The following is an 18,626-nucleotide window of genomic DNA, read 5'->3' on the forward strand; positions in this document are numbered from 1 at the left end:
AAGCGGTCATATTTAACATGTTTACTGTGTAACGTTAATGTTTAGCGTGCATAGTCTTTTACATCGCTTATAAATATTTCTGCCTTGATTAGTGATTATAATCAGCATCGGATCAAGTTATTTCAAACACTTGCTGCTAACTAAGAGTGAGTTTTGAGCTTAACTTATTTTAAAAAGTCTTTAATGCTGGTGTTTAAGCTGTTATCTTTCTGAAATGATCCGCGCTGACGCTCTCCAGACACGGAGAAACTCCGCCTTTGTTCATAACTCCTCCTCTAGCCCCAGCTGGCCCGCTTTGGCCCAAGGTTTTCGTCGGGCCAAAAAACCCTGGCCGTTGGCCCCGAGGAAGCCCCGGCGAGGCACGATCAAGCCCCGGAAGTGACAGTGGAAAAACGCGACTGGCCCTGGCACGCACTAGCACGCTCGGTCCTAGCTCGATAGTGGAAACACGGCTATTCTGACCAATTTGTTACACTTGAACTTGAAGATGACCAAGCACTCTGGCCAAAACATCTCACTGACAAAGAACGCTGCTTAATAGTGCAGAGAGGCCCAGTTCAGAGCAAGGATAGAATTTATCCTTTTTATTTTTCTTCTTTTTTTCTTACGGATACAACTCCAGATGTCTATACATCATTGCTGTGTGAAGAAGAGAAGTAACAAGTAGGGCTTTTTTTTTTAAATAAGGATTGACAAAAGGAGGGAAACAAGAGATGTAGAGGGCCCCATGTCTGTGTTTGCCTTGGGCCCCAAAATGTCTAAATCCGCCCCTGCATACAGCACATATATATTCTTAGAAAAACTTACTTTAATGTATTAAAAGTGTTTTTTAAATACAAATTACAAGGTTTACTTAGTTGATATTTTGCCAAAATCTCACTTACTGTATGTACAATATACTAATATTTTTAGAAATTAAATAACTACAGCAATTCACCAAAATATATTTTTAATCAAAATATTTTGCAAATGCCTCCCTTCATATATGTACAGTATATAATTATTTCAAAGAAAATTACTGCCCCAAAGTCAACTTTTCACAGTCAGCATTTCACAACATTTCACAGTCAGTCTTGTAACTAGGAGTGTACTACAACATTTGAAACATGAACAAACCCTTTTTGGGGACTTACAGTAGTACTTTTTTCTAAAAATATCTGTGTACTGTATGTACAGTAAATTTAACCAGTACAAACTTTGGAAAATGAAAAACCTTATTTTGGTAAATTATTGTAATTGTTTTCTAAAACTATTTGTGTACTAGCTATACATAGGGGAAGTAAGCTATTGTCTAAGGTGAAATGTTGGCAAAATATCTTCAGTCATTTTGCCCACTAGGAATTCATTATAGCCCTATAAACTTAGAGTTTTATCCACATGTAATGTAAACAAATAGCCTAAATTACTTTAAATTAAAATAAAGCATCAAAGATGTGGTTAAATATCAGGAACGTAAATAAATAAACAACTGATTAAATGAATAACCCAAAGGCCATTCAAAAGTTTCTAGTTGTATTTCTGGGACATTGTAAGAGTTTAAATCAGTATCCTTGTTGTTGTTTTGTTCTGAAGTCTCCACTGTTCACTGTGTGACGCTTTTGATTTTGGCGCTCAAACTCTAGTGGCCGTTTCCGGGAACTGCATCACTCGCTCCTCCCTCTTACAGATGGCGGCTCCCCGCAAACACAACAGCACTTCCATCATGGAGTGGATCAAATAAATTTCTGCAATGGTTGGTACGCATTTCATATCATTTTGTTGTAAGGATTATATAACATTTGACTCTTTTTCAGAACTAGACGGACGCGTATACGGTAAAGTCTCCGCCATTCACGCGGTTTGACATCTAGTAAATTGTGGTTTTCTTGTTTACTTGCAAAATTGACTATGTATAACGTTTTGTCAGAATGAATCAAGTTAACACTCATTTGTAAAGTAACTTAAATGCTTTGATTTGAGAATTTGTTTTAGTGTAGTCGGTCAAGTCTCGTGCATTAAGAGCATTTTCTTGCGTCTTACGATTAACGGTCGCCTTTCTGTGTAACGATAATTAATAGTTTATGGATCATAAAACATCAAGCATTTCGGCTAAATCAACATCGTTCGAGTAATTAAACTATTGCCAGTAGTTTCGTTTCTCTAAGTTATTGGTTCTGTTCCCGCTCAAACACATTACAGTAACAAAGTACAAATAGTGAAAGTCGGCACAAATAGGAGGAAAGTGCTGGAAGTTGGTATTTCCTTTTCCCCCATTACCTTTTCCAAGACCAACGATTAAAGTTTTCTTTGTTTTTCTTTTTCTACAGACACACGCCCACCTGATAGAAAACTGGAAGCATGTAGCACAGGTCTGTTGAATGTCCTCTATTACTGAGATCCAGTCAAATATAAATACTGTAATATGTGGTGTGTGTTGTAAATGGCAGAGACTTAACAAAACGGGATTTGGTTATCTAAACACATGCTAGTTTTGCATGCACACATGTGAGTTCACTTGTTTTTAACATTTGATCCATACGTCTCACTTTGTACAGATCACTCAGAAGACTTTTAAAGACACCTATCTGTGTTTCATCAGTATAAAATGTCAAGTTTCCTCAAGCAGCACATCACCTCTATGGGTGAGATATGTGGTATATACCATACAGGGATGCTTGGTGTGTTGGGCTGCTGTTGATCTGCTTGTGGGCTTACTGCAGTATGGCACAATTCGCTTGCAGATTGTCTCTCCTTATTTTCTGAGGGGTCTGGCTGCAGACTTGCACTTGCACTCTCAGACTTGCACTCTCAGACTTGCACTCTCAGACTTGCACTCTCAGACTTGCACTCTCAGACTTGCACTCTCAGACTTGCACTCTCAGACTTGCACTCTCAGACACTTGTGCTTCCGCTAGCGACGTCACTTGCAGTCTTTATTATTATATATTTTTTTATATTTATTAATAACTTTTTGTTTGAATCTTTCAACATTTAACAACAGTAGCCAGCTGGTGAAGAAAAGAAAAAATAAACTAAATTGCAATGTCACTTGCAATCGCTACTTGCACTCTCTGCTACCTGTGACGTCACTTGCAATCAACACGTTCGTGCATGTTGCCAATGGAGACAAGACGCTGTGGTGGTGATTAAACGATCAAAACTAAATTAGTAGGTCTACTACTATACACAAAGTCTTTCGTTAAGCGTTTTCCTCCTGTAGAAAAAAAACAAACACTTAATATGGCATAATGTATTAGGATAGGTTAAGTTCAATTAAAAGACCAAATTCGATATATAGTTATTATTTATTGTACAACAAGGGAAGCAGATGGCTATGAACACAATGCGAACGCTTAATGTGGCCTAATAACAGACTAAGATGATAAAGACAATTCAGCATGCATAGCCTATATGTCTTGTTGTTGACTCAACGAAGACCAGCAAATATGAACGTGCATTATGAAATGCATTAAGTGATTTTAAAAGGATCAAGCAGACGAGTACAGAACACAGTGCGTTAAATTGTACATTAAACGTTTTCCTCCTATAGAAAATCATTATAAATAAAACACATAATGTAGCTTAATGGACAAAGACAGTGATATAAACAAGTTGTAGAGAGTTTATTCTATATGGAAAAATGCTTTAACGCAAAACTTTGCGCATTGCGTTTATTCACCACCACAGCTTCTTGTCTCCATTGGCAACAAGCACGATTTGTTTCGATTGCAAGTGACATTGTAATTTTGTTTATTTTTTTCTTGTCTTCGCCACCTGGCTACTGTTATAAAATGTTGGGAAATTCAAACAAAAAGTAAAATAAATAAATAAAAAATAAAGACTGCAAGTGACGTCACTAGCGGAAGTGCAAGTGTCTGAGAGTGCAAGTGCAAGTCTGCAGCCAGACCCTCTTGTATTTTCTGGGCTGGAATGGATTGCTCGACTCTGAAAATTGCAACAGCTTAGCAATCTTACACTAAACGACTGACATGGAAACAATGTGTGTTCTAAAGTAATACCAGAATAACAAACGTGCTTGATCCTCAGATTGGATCGATTAAAAGTCTGAAAAAGTCCTAAAAGTCTTAAAAGTGTTTCCAACTTGGCAATTTTGTTGCTAAATTTAGCAACTTTTCAGACTACCCAAGCAACTTTTTCTTGCAAAAGCACCTAGCAACAAATTTAACAATTTAAAAAATACATTTGATAAAAATACTTTTGATAAGTGACTCAGACAATAAAAAGAAACACATTTCTCATCCAAATTACACAAAGGCAAACCAAAGATGCCTAGCAGTACACACATCACATGAATGAAGTTAGCTGCTGTTTGCAGTTGTTCAATTTAATAATAATAATAATTTAATAATTGTTCATTTATGATACACTTTGTTATTAGCTTGTACCTGCGATAATTGTTCAGGCAATACACAGTAAGAAAAATGAAAAATATAATCGTAATTTTCCAGGACATTATCCATTATCCACTGTAACCCGAAAGCACAATGCATTACTTAAAATGCAGGTAAAAAAATCAATTCCGGAAAATTATTTCCTATCAACATAGTAGATTGTGCCTATTTTTTACAGATGTTTCTTAGAGAATAACTATTCATAGACTTCTTAAAGCAAAATTGTTGAAAATGTGTAGGATTACTACTAGTTGTTATAAAAAAAAAAAAAGCTTAAGTTGTAATCATTCACAAATGTGTTAAGTGTTCAATAATTAAATGTATAAAAAAATACAGCTATTTATATTTTATTATATTATGCCTATTATTTTACAAACATATATAAAATATAGTGTTTTTGCTGAGATTTGATGTTCTGACAATTTTGCATCGTGCTTATGCAATGACGTCATCGCACAATGACATCATAACGTCATTAAGTAACTTGTAGCAATAAATCAACGTTCCTTTAGCAACTTTCCCTGAAAATGAGTTGGCAACACTCTGCGCTCATCATTCACTGTGATTTTCTCCGACTGCTAAAAATCTGCAGACTGGCTCTGACTTTCGGCAACTGTCTACGACTCCAAAAATCTGTACATAAGTCTTCTAGTATCTTCCAGCCATCTACTGTCAGTGCTCTTTGCATGTCAGTCTGATTTGTGCCTGCTAACAATCTTAATAAGCATGCACTAAGATATATAATAGGTTTGCGAGGTGATACAGCTGCTATGATGATATGAATAGGTTTCTTTTGCACTTCTTGTCTGAATGCCTGACAATGTGTTTTCTTTGTTTTTAGTGAAAGAATTAATTCCACTAGGTGCTCCACGACATGACAGTGTAGATGCCACACCACATCCTGTGTCAGGTAGTCTTTGTCTTCAACCTTCTGAGAAGACTCCAAAACTTTTGAGCTCACTGCCTAAATGCATCACGCCCACTAAAAACCCTGAGCTAGAGCAGAGGGACAAGTCCTTTTCAGCTGCACTCAAAGCCTCCAATAAGAGACCACATCAGGATGGTATTCTGGATTGCAAAGTTGTTATGAGAAAACTACAACCAGATAATGGCAACATTAACTTCAGGAAGGATGGCTCTCTCAATTCCACGGTTAAAAAGGACACTCTGCGGAGCAATAGTTCTTACAACAGAGACCGAGACATTTCTTTTGCTCTCAGTAAGGAGCTGAATGAAAACTTGAGGGTAAAAACAATTATAATTAATTTTTTTTCTTAATGTATTTATATCAGTATTCTAATGCAGGGATTCCCAAACTTTTTTGTCAGCCAAATTGAATTAGGTCCTTTGACAAATTGGATAAGTTTTATTCTAAGTAATAGCAAGATATAACTTTTTGTAATACTTTATAGCTTAGCATAAATAGAAAACAATTAAATGGCAACATTGCCATAACTTTTAATTTCCACGACTTTACATCCTGAAGAACCCAATAATTAAATTATACAATTAAACCTTAAAGTGAATACATTATTGCTGCACCTCCTGAGATTTTAATTTAATATTTCAAGAATTTAAAGGGATAGTTCACCCAAAAATGAGAATTTGATGTTTATCTACTTTAAACCAAATTAAACCATGCGGCCCGTGATGATACACTGATGATATATTGTGTTTTTACCTCTGATTCACGCAATGTCCAAACTGTACGTGTTCTATCGGCACCTATCTCTCAAATGGACCATTGACATTCCTAATTGAGACTATAAATAGTGTTTCAATGAACCATTTGAGAGATAGGTGCCGATAGAATGCGCACAGTTTGCACATTGCGTGAATCATAGTTAAAAACACAATATAAATACTGTTCAGTTTCTTGCACGGACCAATCGTTTTGTGTCTTTACACATCAATGTATCATCACGAGCCGTAGGGTTTAATTTTATTTTGTTTGTGTATGTTTTTTTTTCTTCGTTTTATTTATTTATTTATTTTTTTGCCGTGATTCCCATCCACTTACATTATAAGAGTGATAGACTGCAATGGTTTGAACTAAAAACAAAGTCACCTACATCTCGGATGACCTGGGGGTAAGCAGATAAACATCAGATTTTCTTTTTGGATGAACTATCCCTTTAACAATGCATTTGCTTGTCCACAATTATCTGATGTCAGTTAATGGTCACATGACATGCAGGTAAACAAAGAAAATATAAAAAAAACTTTAGTTTTGATTGTTTTTATTTTGAAATTATTTATTTTACATTTTTATTATTTAACTAATTAGCTTTTCTCCCTGCAGTTCCCTCAGTATGGGAAACCCTGCTACTAAATGCTCATACTTTACATTGGCTTATGTGGTCACTGTTTTTTTCTGGTGATTTAAATTCAGGGCTTTTGTGGTGATGGAAAATGTAATGTAATAAAAAAAATGAGGTTTTCCAGGTAAGTCTTAAAAGTCATGACAATTTCTTTTTTGCATTTTTGTTTTTTTCTTTATGTGAAGTTCTAAAATGTTTTATTGTTTTATTGCTATTGCTATTGTGTATAATAGATGGTTCTTTTCTTTGAATCAGTCAAACAGGTTCTAAATCTGAATGACTCTTTGATGTATCTGCCATAATCAAAGATGTTTTTATTATTACTGGAAAGGCCAAAGAACTGGAAATTAATTTCTCCAAAAAAGTGGGAACCATGTCAATTAGATTAGGTTACTACAGTCAGGATTGTTATAGCTTGTGGTTGGTATTTGCTTATTTGATACCATCTTCATGGCCATTAATCCACTGATGTTCTCTGTTCAGGTCAGAGGAGGTTTGTTTCATTCTCTCCCTCATACATCTCATTCCGAGTGTAACCCTGAGAGCAGTAGTTCCTGCTCATTCCAGCATAAACCCAAAGTGTCAATTAACACAGAGGAACAATTCATTCACCATCCTGATCAGAAAAAAGATAGACTGGAGAATAAAGACCACAAAACCTCTCATTGTAGCAACATGTCCTTACAGAAGGTACAGTGAAGATCTACACTTTTCATGATATGCCACCTTTTTTCAAGTGACTGCATGTTAAACAGGTTTTCATCTATTTTCATTGATTGTGTTACAGGAATTAAGCACCCCTCACCGCAAGACTAGTCCAGGTATGGATTATTACTCTTTGTTTTATTACTGATCTCACACAGTTTCACAGAAGCCGTTTCTCTTTCTATATCAAATACTACTTTTTGCCAACAGAGGGCAGGATGTCTCTATCTGCAAAGAGAAAAAGGGAGGGTAGTACAGACAGTGAGAAGGAAATTAAACGACCATGTGTTGATTTCCAACCCACCTCGCCTTTAAAGTTCGTCAGGCGTGCTTTTGTGAAGTCCAGCAATGACTCTGTGATCACTATAAAGGAGAAAGAGTCTCCCAAACCGCTTCCTGTCACGCAAAACAGCAGCAATAAACCGAGACCTACGCCTTCCCTCGCCAGGCAGCTCTTTGAACCATGTAAGGACTCAAATACAGGGAGCGACAAACCTCACTCATTTCAACTCGTTAAATCACTCGTGACTTCGGAGCCTAAAGACGCTATGGTGGCACGAGCCAACAAAAATCCCAAAGCTCCACCAAGCCAGCCGCATTTGCGCAAAGTCTCTCCGAAGTCGAGCACAACGTTCGACAGCATCGAGACCCTCTTTACTCCAGACTGCTGCTTGCCATTGCCCAAAACTCATAACAAAAAAACTAATACTGAAAGAGAAACTAGTATAGTCTCCACACACACAAGCCCCACTTCTGACCATAAGGAGAGTGTTAAAATTCACTTGTCCGCTCATCGTCCTGATCTAAGCTCACCCAGCTTTGCAGAACAAGCCAGTTCATGTAAGATGGAATCGGATGAAAGAACGCAGTTGAAAGTGGAGCAGTCACGCAGCCCCAAGGCTATCATGCCTGCCCCAGCTGTTTCGGTGAAAGAAGAATCAAGAGAACAGTATTGGTGCCCCAAGTGGAAAGATCCCTTAGATATTGAGCTGGGAGACGACTCTGGCGACGAGCTGAGAGAGCACTGCAATATCAGCCTCAGCAGCAGCAGCAGTGGTCATGAAGATGATCCACTGCCATCGCTGGAGAAGCTGATGAGTCGGAGAGACCATGTGCCTGCTACTCCTGAAAAAGATGCTTTCTCAGAGCCCAACACACCGATCTCAAAAGCAGCAGTAAGTTTAAGGATGTTTAAAAACATGTCATGACCTCATGTGTCATTAATCACTCTTAAACATGCCTGATTTTCACAAACTCGTATCTTTTTTCTTTCTTTTTTTAATTCATCTGTATTAGCCTGAGGCAGTGAAAACCAAAGCCGTTAGTTACAGAAATACACTGGAGCAGATGCTGCAAGAGAAGGAACAATATCAGAGGTTGGTCTGAAAACCTGATTTGTTTTTTCCCTCCCAACTTACTTCCCAGCATGTCTCATTTTGTGCTTGGCAGCCCCTTGGTTTGTTGTAGTGCTTTGGGATATCAATGAGTGAGAGGTCAAAATCTCAATGTTGACAGCTTTTAGTGGTTAGTTTAGTGGTGTTTACTAAGGCAAGCAAAGTAATTAATGTGAATCGAGTAATTGAATCTAACTCTTCTGAAGAGTCAAGATTGCTTTATATTAAAACTAGGTTTAATTCAGACTTTGAATCTGTATATAAATATATATAAAGACACTGATAAACACAAATACATCGGGCAAATCAAATATGGTAAACAAGGTCAACTGTAATTTTGAGCATCCGTTTACTATATTTGAGCTTCATTTTTGTTTTGAAGATATAAAAACATGATGAGTCAATGATGACAGAATTTTCAGTTTTGAGTGAGCTATTCCCTTGAATCAGCCTTTACATTGCTTACATTTAGCATTGTGCACTTTATGAAAGGACTACAAGACGTGAATAAGAACTCAAATTATGTGACTTGTTGAGGAGACTTACTGTTACTTAGGATTTTAAGTTTGACACATGAGATACTAAAATGGCCATCCATAAGCACCATACTATAGAGACTTAAGTGGACTCTTGACTTCAAACTGTAAGCAACTGGCTAGACACACTAGAACAGTGGTTCTCAGCCTTTTGGACTCCAAGGTCCTTATGTGTCCGAGACAATATTTGAAGGCCAATATTCTGAGCCCTGGTTGAGTACTGCTCCCCTAGAACCACTAGTAATGTGCAGACAACCACCAGCTACAATGGTGGTGTTGGTATTAATGCCAGGCATTCTGGCTGACAGTAACACTTTTGAGTGTGTAAAATTGACATTGTTGTTTATTCCGACTGTCAGTCTCGCAGACCTGTGATTTATGCTATCGCAGAATTTGTTGAGACAGAACCAGCTTCATTTAGCCTGCAGTCTCACCCTGATACATGTCTAATAATGACTTGACACTAGTTTTTAATTTGACTACACAGGTCAAAAGAGTTGGAGAGACAGTTACTTGAGTCATGTAAAGAGGATCTGCTGAATTCATATGAGGACGAAAACAGTGAAAGTAAAGAGGAAGACATCTCACTTGAGCAAAGGTATTTTGTCCATACTGTAAATAGCTTGTTTTAATAAATTTATTTTATTTTATTTTTTTATTCAATCTTTAGTAATGACTGTCTGCACCAATTCAAACTGCATTTAAGCCTTTTGATAGTTTAAAGTAGATTAAGGCAGTCAGTTTAAATACAATTTTTGGAGTTTGAATATTTATTCTACCTCGTATTATGTAGAATATTGTCAGCCTCTTGAAAATGTATGGTTAATCTGAAAAACTTTGTTTAATTTTTAGGGAATTTTTGCAAAGGTTCTCGGTTGCCTCATGTGCCATCAGGGACATCCATCCGGGAGAGGAAGTATTCTTACCTGCTAGGTTTGGTCGACTCTTCAACCACCAGACACTGGACCTGAGGAAGATTAGTGTGACACCACGTAACAAATCACAGCAAATCCTCCTTCAGTAAGACTGCCAGCACTCGTCATTTCACTTTTCTCTAGCTTTTAGATCATGCTTAAGATAAAAGGTATAAATATTATATCAAGTGTCAAAATGTGCTACTTTTTTAAATGTGGAAAATGAACAAATTAAAATACTTTAGACTTGGTGGTTTTTGTTATTAGTATTCTTTATTGCACTTTTAGCAATATCAGCTTTTTGTTTTCTTCCTCTATAGGGCCCGTACTGAGCATGTGCTGTCTCTGATCAGTGCTGGCTTGTTGAGGAAAGCCTACTTTTCTTTCCCATGTCAGCCTGAGGTTACACTCTGGCTTTTCCAGGTAAAACCACCCTATTTCCTCATATTTTCTGTCCTACAAAACACTGTGTGCTTGGTCAGTAACACATGGATGCACTATACAGTGGGCCAAAAAATATACACAATTAATCTACATTTAAAAATACATGAATGCTACGAGCTTTAATTTTTTGTTATCTAATGGAATGCTCTTTTTGGGGCCACTGCATGCTTAGTCTCATATTGTGTCGTTTTTTTTTTTTTTTTAGTTGAAATAGATAATATATGTATTGTTAGCATTCCTTTTGTATTGTTCATTGGTTGAATTTAAGTTTTAGTTTTGCTGTTCCTGTGATATTTGACTCATTGCATTTTGTTCACACCGTCTTATATTCTCTCATAGGAAGTCTGTAACTTCTGTTCTGTTGAGACATTTACGTTTAAACCTGTCAAATCTTAGACATTACAGTTGGGTTACTTTCTTGAGAGCTTATGCTTTTAATACCCCAACATGCATACAACTTCATAGACTTAACTTATTGTCATATAGCCAAAATGATTAATTCATTAAAATTCAATGCTTGATTTAATTTTAATAATTAATTACAACCAGCACTTTAACACAGTGCACAATTATCTGCCTGAAATTCACTCTGACGCTTTTTCAGATGATGTCAGTTCACCCAAACCCCATTATTTCCTCACACATCATGCAGTCGTTGCAGACCATTGCTCTGTCTGCTGCTCAACACATAGGTATGCTTGAAAGACCTCATGATGGCCAAGTATGCTGTTCACATAGAACGGATAAAGCACTAAAATTGACTGTTGTGTTAATAGTTGAACACCAGAAGCCAAGTTTTAAAGTGTGGGTTCCTTCTGTACGGGACATCACCCTGGTTTTCCTGAACATGGGGGCATCATTTATCAGTCTGTTCCCATTGGAGGCTCTGCAACCCCCTTTTACTGAGGGAGACCTTTTGTGAGTTTTTACTTTTTTTGCACTGCAACCTTATACTTCTGTGCTAGTCATATGTCTTTTCAGCTTCATAAAAATGCTACGTTGGTATTTTAATGCATATGTATGTGTTGGCAGAGAGAGCTTTCAGCCAGAAGAAACCAGCCAAGACGGATTGATATCTAACATGAAAGACAATGCCACTTTACCAGTACATAATTTAGAGAGTGTTCTCAATGTAAGCGGAGTATTGTAAGAATAAGTTTATCATGTATAATTTGCTGAACGATAGTTTAGCTTTAAAAGCAGTAGTAATTGTCAATCTAATTTGTGCCTATGTTTTTATTGTTATGTTTTTATTTGTTCAGTACCTCTCCCTTTGTACTGCATTGTGTCCGAGAATGTACACTGATGACGAGCTGCTCTTGCTTCTGGCGGTAGTGTGTAGAATTGGACTGGACACTCATTTTCAGCTGCTACCTACTGGACACTTTAGCCTCCTGCTCCAGAATCTGCTCAAAAACATCACACACTGGGATGTACAGGTCAGAAAGAGGGTGTTCACTGTTCTTATAACACAAAAATGAACATTCGTTATCATTACTTGCCCTCACACTATTGCAAACCATTATCATTTTCGAGCCCAAAATTCAGTTATCATATAATGAAGAAGTGAGTGCATTCTTCTTTTGTTTTCCACGGAAGAAAGTTAAAACTGAAAATAGTTTGTATTTTTAGGTGGACAACCTGTTTATCATTTTCTCATATTTAACACAGCTTTCTCTTTTTTTTCTGTGTAGATATCTAAAGCTTGTCAGACCCTGACTGATTTGTCAGAAGATCATCACAACCTCAGGAGACTTGTTTATCTTCTTCCAGATAGCAGTTGTGGAAAGTAAATGAAAATATACAATATGAAAAAAACAAATGATATATACTTATATTACTTTTAAATGCTTTCTGCAATTATTCATCTGCTATTTCTTCAACAGGCAATTAAAACGACACCTGAGTGTGTCTATCATCTCAAAGCTTTTGAATCACACCTGCACTTATAAACCCTCAGGGACAGAGTTTAAGGTGAGAATAATCCATTGAATATTAACAGCTTTATAATGTTTAGACAGGTCAGCTCTGTAGATGCTTTATGGTTTGTGATGAGTGCAATTGTGCAGGTGTATCATCCACTGGCCAAGCTTGTCAAACCACTTTCATTTTTGAAGAAATGCCCTGTTTGAAGATAAAAATTAATCTTCATTTCTATCACTATTTTTCCAGCTGTCTGAGCTGAAACCTTTGCTACCTCAAATGCGTCCCTCGTCCCTACTGAAAGGCCTTAGGTCTGCAAGGAGAGCAGAAGATTGTGATGCCAATCTAGACCAACAAGTAAGCAGAAAATCTTCTGAGGGATGAGAGCTATTGGATCATTACTTTTTTAATATCCAAGAGTGATAAAGTGAAACCACTTAAAGTTTAATAAGCTGATAAATGATCTTCTTTCGCACAGGCATATTACCTCTGCTACAGCCTTTTGACTTTGACAAATGAAGCCTCCAATTTTGAGTTTTTACCCTCAGCTCAGAGAGTAAGTGTCCAATTTCTGTTTTTATATTATTATATAGTAAGGAAAGAAAATTTGATTACATTCCAGGAAGTTTCAATCCGGTTCCAAAACAGTTCTCAATCTATCTTAATTTTCATTGTTATGCCGTTTTTATGTTTGGTCTGACGTATGCCTTTTCATTCAGCAGAGTTATTGATGATGGACTTAGAAATCAAATTTTTGTAGATCAATCCAATAGAATTGAGATGCTCTGTGAATAGATTTTACAGTGCAGTCATAAAGAAGCATTGAATCAATGAATCAGTCACAGAAAGAGCGTCAGTGGACACAGCCCCACTCTGTCTTCTGGTACCACTCATACCCTCAGGGACCAATTATGAACTTAACTAATCTGACTCTCTCAAGAGAAAGCAGTACTTGTGTGAATTGAAGTGAGGGAGGATTTTACTGACTAGAAGCGTGATGTTTTGGGCGAGGGGAGGGGAGGTTGGTTTAAATATACATCTTCTTTAGCATTGTTCATTACATTTTGAGTAAGATCAGTGTCATTCATTTTCTTATTTTTGACTATTCATTGTTTTAATATTTTCTCTGGAATGGCTTAAATAGAAGAAAATGATAAAAATTATTTTATTTATTAATTTTTAAATAAGGAACCATAATTTCAACAAAACAATCATTGTTGCTAGTTAGATTTAAAATGTATAAATGTAAATTATAAGCAAATGGTTAAATAATATAAAGGTTGTTTTTCACTAAAGGGTTATATAATAATAATAAGATATATAATAATAGCTTTATAGTTTATAAAAATGGACTAATATTATTAAGTAAGGTATGGTCATTATGGCAAAATAAACCCAATGACACTTCTCAGGACTTTTATCATCCCGAAGAGGCTTATTTTGCGATAATGATTGTCCATTATCTCACTTATTACACAACTGCTTACCGAAAAAATAATAGCATAAAAAAATGCACTAGACTATTGAATGACAGATGATTGACCAGTCAGAATTTAATATTCTGGAAATCTCTGTACTAACCTGAAAATCTCAGTTCTTATGACAACAAACAAATCTTTGAATCAATTTATTAATCAAACTTACCAGTTCCCTATGTGGTGTTTGCTGCTTTAAATCGCAAGTGCACAACAAAAGCTTACTGCGGTGGGTCTAATTTACTCCCTCAATATTGCATGAATAAAGTAAGGCACATCTGACTGTGCCTTAGTCTTTGTTTTGTAAGTATTGTTTTATATCACAATTGTATTACTTAATTAGTCCAATATGAGCCCTTTTTCACTTCCAGAGTGATCTGCGGAGTCTTTCTTCTCAGCTGGAGAAGCATATTAAGTGTGACATAAGGGAGAGCGAGAAAATGCTGTACAGAAGCAAGGTAAAGAGCAGCTTCAATCTGTTCTCTGAGAATCCCTAATTCTTCTGATATCAAAGGGATCCAGAGTTTTATTGGCAGTGTGTTTCTTTTCTTCTGTAGGTGAAAGACTTTGTGGCTAGGATATACACCAAGTGGCAGGTGCTTCTCACACGAACAAGGCCTCAGGAGGTAATGTGAATGAATTTATTTTATTTATCCTTATCCTTATTTTTCCAGGAAAGTCCCATTGAGATAAAAGAAATCTCTTCTTCCAGGGAGTCCTGGTCAAGATGACCGTAAAAAAAATTCACATAAAATTTCACAAACAAACACCTCACAAGATAGTTATATACAAACCTGATTCCAAAAAAGTTGGGACACTGTATAAATTGTGAATAAAAACAGAATGCAATGATGTGGAAGTTTAAAATGTAAATATTTTATTCAGAATACAAAATAGATGACATATCAAATGTTTAAGCTGAGAAAATGTATCATTTTAAGGGAAAAATAAGTTGATTTAAAATTTCATGGCATCAACACATCTCAAAAAAAGTTGGGCCAAGGCCTTGTTTTCCACTGTGTGGCATCCCCTCTTCTCTTTTATACCAGTCTGCGAACATCTGAGGACTGAGGAGACAAGTTGCTCAAGTTTAGGAATAGGACTGTTGTCCCATTCTTGTCTAATACAGGCTTCTAGCTGCTCAACTCTCTTAGGTCTTCTTTGTCGCATCTTCCTCTTTATGATGTGCCAAATGTTTTCTATGGGTGAAAGATCTGGACTGCAGGCTGGCCATTTCAGTACCTGGATCCTCCTCCTACGCAGCCAAACGCACTCATGCAACCCCATACCATCAGAGACGCAGGCTTCTGAACTGAGTGCTGATAACAACTTGTCCTCTTTAGTCCGGATGACATGGCATCTCATCAAGTTTTGATTCGTCTGACCACAGAAGATATGTTTAGATATGGCTTCTTTTTTGACGGCAACTGCGAATGGCACGGTGGATTGTGTTCACCGACGATGTTTTCTGAAAGTATTCCTGAGCCCATGTTGTGATTTCCATTACAGTATCATTCCTGTATGTGATGCAGTGCCATCTAAAGGCCTGAAGATCGAGGGCATCCAGTATTGTTTTCCGGACTTGAGAGACATTGTTCCAGATTCTCTGAATCTTTGGATGATATTATGCACTGTAGATGATGATAACTTCAAACTCTTTGCAATTTTTATCTGAGAAACTTTTTTCTGATATTGCTCCACTATTTTTCGCCACATTATTAGGGGAATGGTGATCCTCTGCCCATCTTGACTTCTGAGAGACACTGCCACTCTGAGAGGCTCTTTTTATACCCAATCATGTTGCCAGTTGACCTAATAAGTTGCAAATTGGTCCTCCAGCTGTTCCTTATATGTACATTAACTTTTCTGGCCTCTTATTGCTACCTGTCCCAACTTTTTTGGAATGTGTAGCTCTCATGAAATCCAAAATGAGCCAATATTTGGCATGACATTTCAAAATGTCTCACTTTTAACATTTGATATGTTATCTATATTGTATTGTGAATAAAATATAAGTTTATGAGATTTGTAAATTATTCCCTTCATTTTTTGGAATCGGGTTTGTACATTGAACTGAATACCGTCAACTGAAGAATACAAAAATACTCTCAACTGTTGCTGATAAAAGCTGTTACTTTTGGCTGGCTATGAAGGCCAGATTTTGTTTCCAAGTGTTTTTGGAATTTAAGCAGCATGAGTCCTTTACATTCATAACACATGTCTCTACAGCTTAAAGGAAAGCATTGTGACTGAAAGTTCACGGGAAGAGTCAGCATGAAGAATTGGTGGCATCAAAGAATTTGTTGTGTCATAGATTTGTGTTTTTTTTATAACAGTCATCAATTGCAAAAAAAGTGTGTTGCTTCGCAGTGCTTTTTAAAAGTTAAGGTTGAACTAAAAAAAAAAAAAATTATCTTGATCTTTCATTACACAACCTTGCATCTCCATTTTTAAATGCAAAAATGTGTTCTGTATGAATGTTTCCTTGAAATATAGTTTTCATGTGTACTGTTTTACCATAATGTAAATTGCAAAGAAAAAGCAGCCACATGTCGTTCTACCATATTTTTCTTTTGTGTTCTAATAAATAGTCACACATTAGTTTAAGGACCAATTCTCATAATTTACTAGTTTTCTACTAGTATGCATGTTACTAACAGATTGGCTGTTTATAAGTACTTACAGAGTGCATACTAATGGCTTATTCTGCATGACCGTATTGTAGATCCCATAATCCTACCCTACACCTAAACTTAACAACTACCTTACTATTAATAAGCAGCAAAATAGGAGTTTGAGGCAAAACTCGTAGTTAATATAGAGAATTGGTCCTCAAACTAAAGTGTGACCCTTGAAAGTCAGTCAGTCATATGGGTTTAAAACATGAGGGTGAGTATGTGATGAGAGAATTTTCATTATTTACTGGATGAACTATGATTCAGTGGGTCTATTGTGTAATTCACAGGGAAAGCTGTATGATTACTGGAAGCCCCCACCAGAGGATGAGGTGTCCAGCAGTCCTCAGGGCCAGTCCTGCATCAAATCACAAGACACTTTAGAGAGTGCAGAAGAAACTCTGACCACAGAGTGGAGCAGTACAGAATCAGACGAAGATGCTGAGAGCGAAGAGGAAGAAGAGAACTTGCCAAAAGAGTGTGAGGAACCTCAACCTATGGAGAGGAAAGTGAAGATCGAACGAGATGAAGATTGTGCGGAGGACATCAGTGATGCAGAGGAGAAAAATGATGAGCCAAAGCAACAGCTGATGGAGCTAGAGGATGATCGAAAGTTTGAACCAATATCTGATGAAGAGCTGGTTGAAAGTCATCAAGACTCCGAGTCTGGGGAACCTCAGCTTCTGGAGAGTGAGGTGAATATCGAACGAGATGATGAAGATTGTGTGGAGGACATCAGTGATGAAGAGGAGGAAAAGGATGAGCCAGAGCAACAGCTGAGGGAGCTAGAGGACGATAGAAAGTTTGAACCAATATCTGATGAAGAGCTGGTTGAAAGTCATGAAGACTTAGAGTGTGAGGGTGATGATGATCTCATGAACAGAGAGGAGGAGCTTCTAAAAGATGAGGAGCCTCATGAAGAAAATCGAAAGCACATACCTGTAGAAGAAAACTCTGAGGTGTTAGAGGAGCTTGAGGACTTGTTAAAGAGCTAAGATGAAAACGCAAATTAAGGAAGGGATTTGAGAGGGCTGGAGTTTGAGAAGTCTGAGAAAGAATAGAGACATTCTCAGGTCATTTCAATTTTATGACGCACCTTTATTGCCATCAACGCATATACATTATGTGGGGGTTTGTGCATTCATTAATGTTTATAGAGTCTTTCAGTTACACAAGTCATGCCTATAGTTGTTCACAAATTGTTTATAATATATATTCTGTGTATGTGTTCTGCATTTATCAGTTGTCCTTAATTTTTTATTCTTCTTTTTTTAAGATGTCTTATTGAATGTTTGGCCTCCTTTTCTCTGAAAATGAGACCATGAGCATATTTTTAGGTACATGCATTTCATTAGTGAAAACTTGTAATGTCTATATGGTTAACGTGCACACTGGTAGTTTTCAGGATCAACTCTTTATGCTGCTGTCAAATCTCTTCTGATTAATTTTTACTTGCTCCTAAAAATATGGAGCATCTTCATCCAGAAAATATTCCTATAACAGCAAAAGCAAGGGCTTAAATAATAGTCAACATTTTTCTATAAGTTCTAAGGATGTTTAAGCAGCTTGGTAGGCTTGAGTACAGAGTGAATATAGTGTATTTGTATTATTTTGGTGTAATAGCTAGAAGCGAAAAGTAAGAGTGAAATTATTTAAAAACTGATTTCTGCATTTCTTAAAAAGAGAGAAAATCCTTTGGTTATTTTTATGAAAATAAATACTTGTTCTGATAAACAGGTCCGTGTGTGTGTTTACACTCACACTCCAGACTCGCCTGGTCTTACAAGTGTTTACATCATTATCTTGCACTATTCATCTCTTCCAAATGGTAGTGGTAATTGATCAGTA

At 36.7% G+C, this 18,626-nt stretch overlaps 1 protein-coding gene across 6 annotated transcripts; it reads left to right on the forward strand.

The window, feature by feature from the left end:
- The first annotated feature begins 1,631 nt into the window (after nucleotides 1–1,631).
- slf2 (SMC5-SMC6 complex localization factor 2) lies at nucleotides 1,632–18,512 on the forward strand. 6 transcript variants are annotated; one of them, XM_052613472.1, is made up of 22 exons: nucleotides 1,651–1,732; nucleotides 2,307–2,348; nucleotides 2,535–2,621; nucleotides 5,233–5,636; nucleotides 7,196–7,402; nucleotides 7,500–7,533; nucleotides 7,628–8,592; nucleotides 8,714–8,793; nucleotides 9,835–9,945; nucleotides 10,200–10,367; nucleotides 10,582–10,684; nucleotides 11,310–11,397; nucleotides 11,482–11,623; nucleotides 11,738–11,837; nucleotides 11,968–12,144; nucleotides 12,400–12,494; nucleotides 12,592–12,679; nucleotides 12,878–12,985; nucleotides 13,107–13,184; nucleotides 14,475–14,561; nucleotides 14,661–14,729; nucleotides 17,069–18,512. In XM_052613472.1, the coding sequence occupies exons 3-22, from the start codon at nucleotides 2,585–2,587 to the stop codon at nucleotides 17,771–17,773; spliced, it is 3,846 nt and encodes a 1,281-aa protein (XP_052469432.1). In that variant the 5' UTR covers nucleotides 1,651–1,732; nucleotides 2,307–2,348; nucleotides 2,535–2,584; the 3' UTR covers nucleotides 17,774–18,512. The 6 variants fall into 6 exon arrangements, with proteins under 6 accessions (XP_052469436.1, XP_052469431.1, XP_052469432.1 ...); XM_052613473.1 differs by having other exon boundaries at nucleotides 1,658–1,736; XM_052613476.1 differs by lacking the exon at nucleotides 2,535–2,621 and having other exon boundaries at nucleotides 1,632–1,732; nucleotides 5,233–5,301.
- The last annotated feature ends 114 nt before the right edge of the window (nucleotides 18,513–18,626 follow it).

This window comes from Carassius gibelio, chromosome A13, assembly GCF_023724105.1.
Source record: "Carassius gibelio isolate Cgi1373 ecotype wild population from Czech Republic chromosome A13, carGib1.2-hapl.c, whole genome shotgun sequence".
Taxonomy (NCBI): Eukaryota; Metazoa; Chordata; class Actinopteri; order Cypriniformes; family Cyprinidae; genus Carassius; species Carassius gibelio.

Excerpts from the sequence above, each read along its gene's own strand:
- slf2 (XM_052613471.1), top strand. Across the intron at positions 8,794-9,834 it reads GAGAAGGAACAATATCAGAG|GTCAAAAGAGTTGGAGAGAC; the intron begins GTTGGTCTGAAA and ends TTGACTACACAG. Across the intron at positions 11,624-11,737 it reads TTTACTGAGGGAGACCTTTT|AGAGAGCTTTCAGCCAGAAG; the intron begins GTGAGTTTTTAC and ends ATGTGTTGGCAG.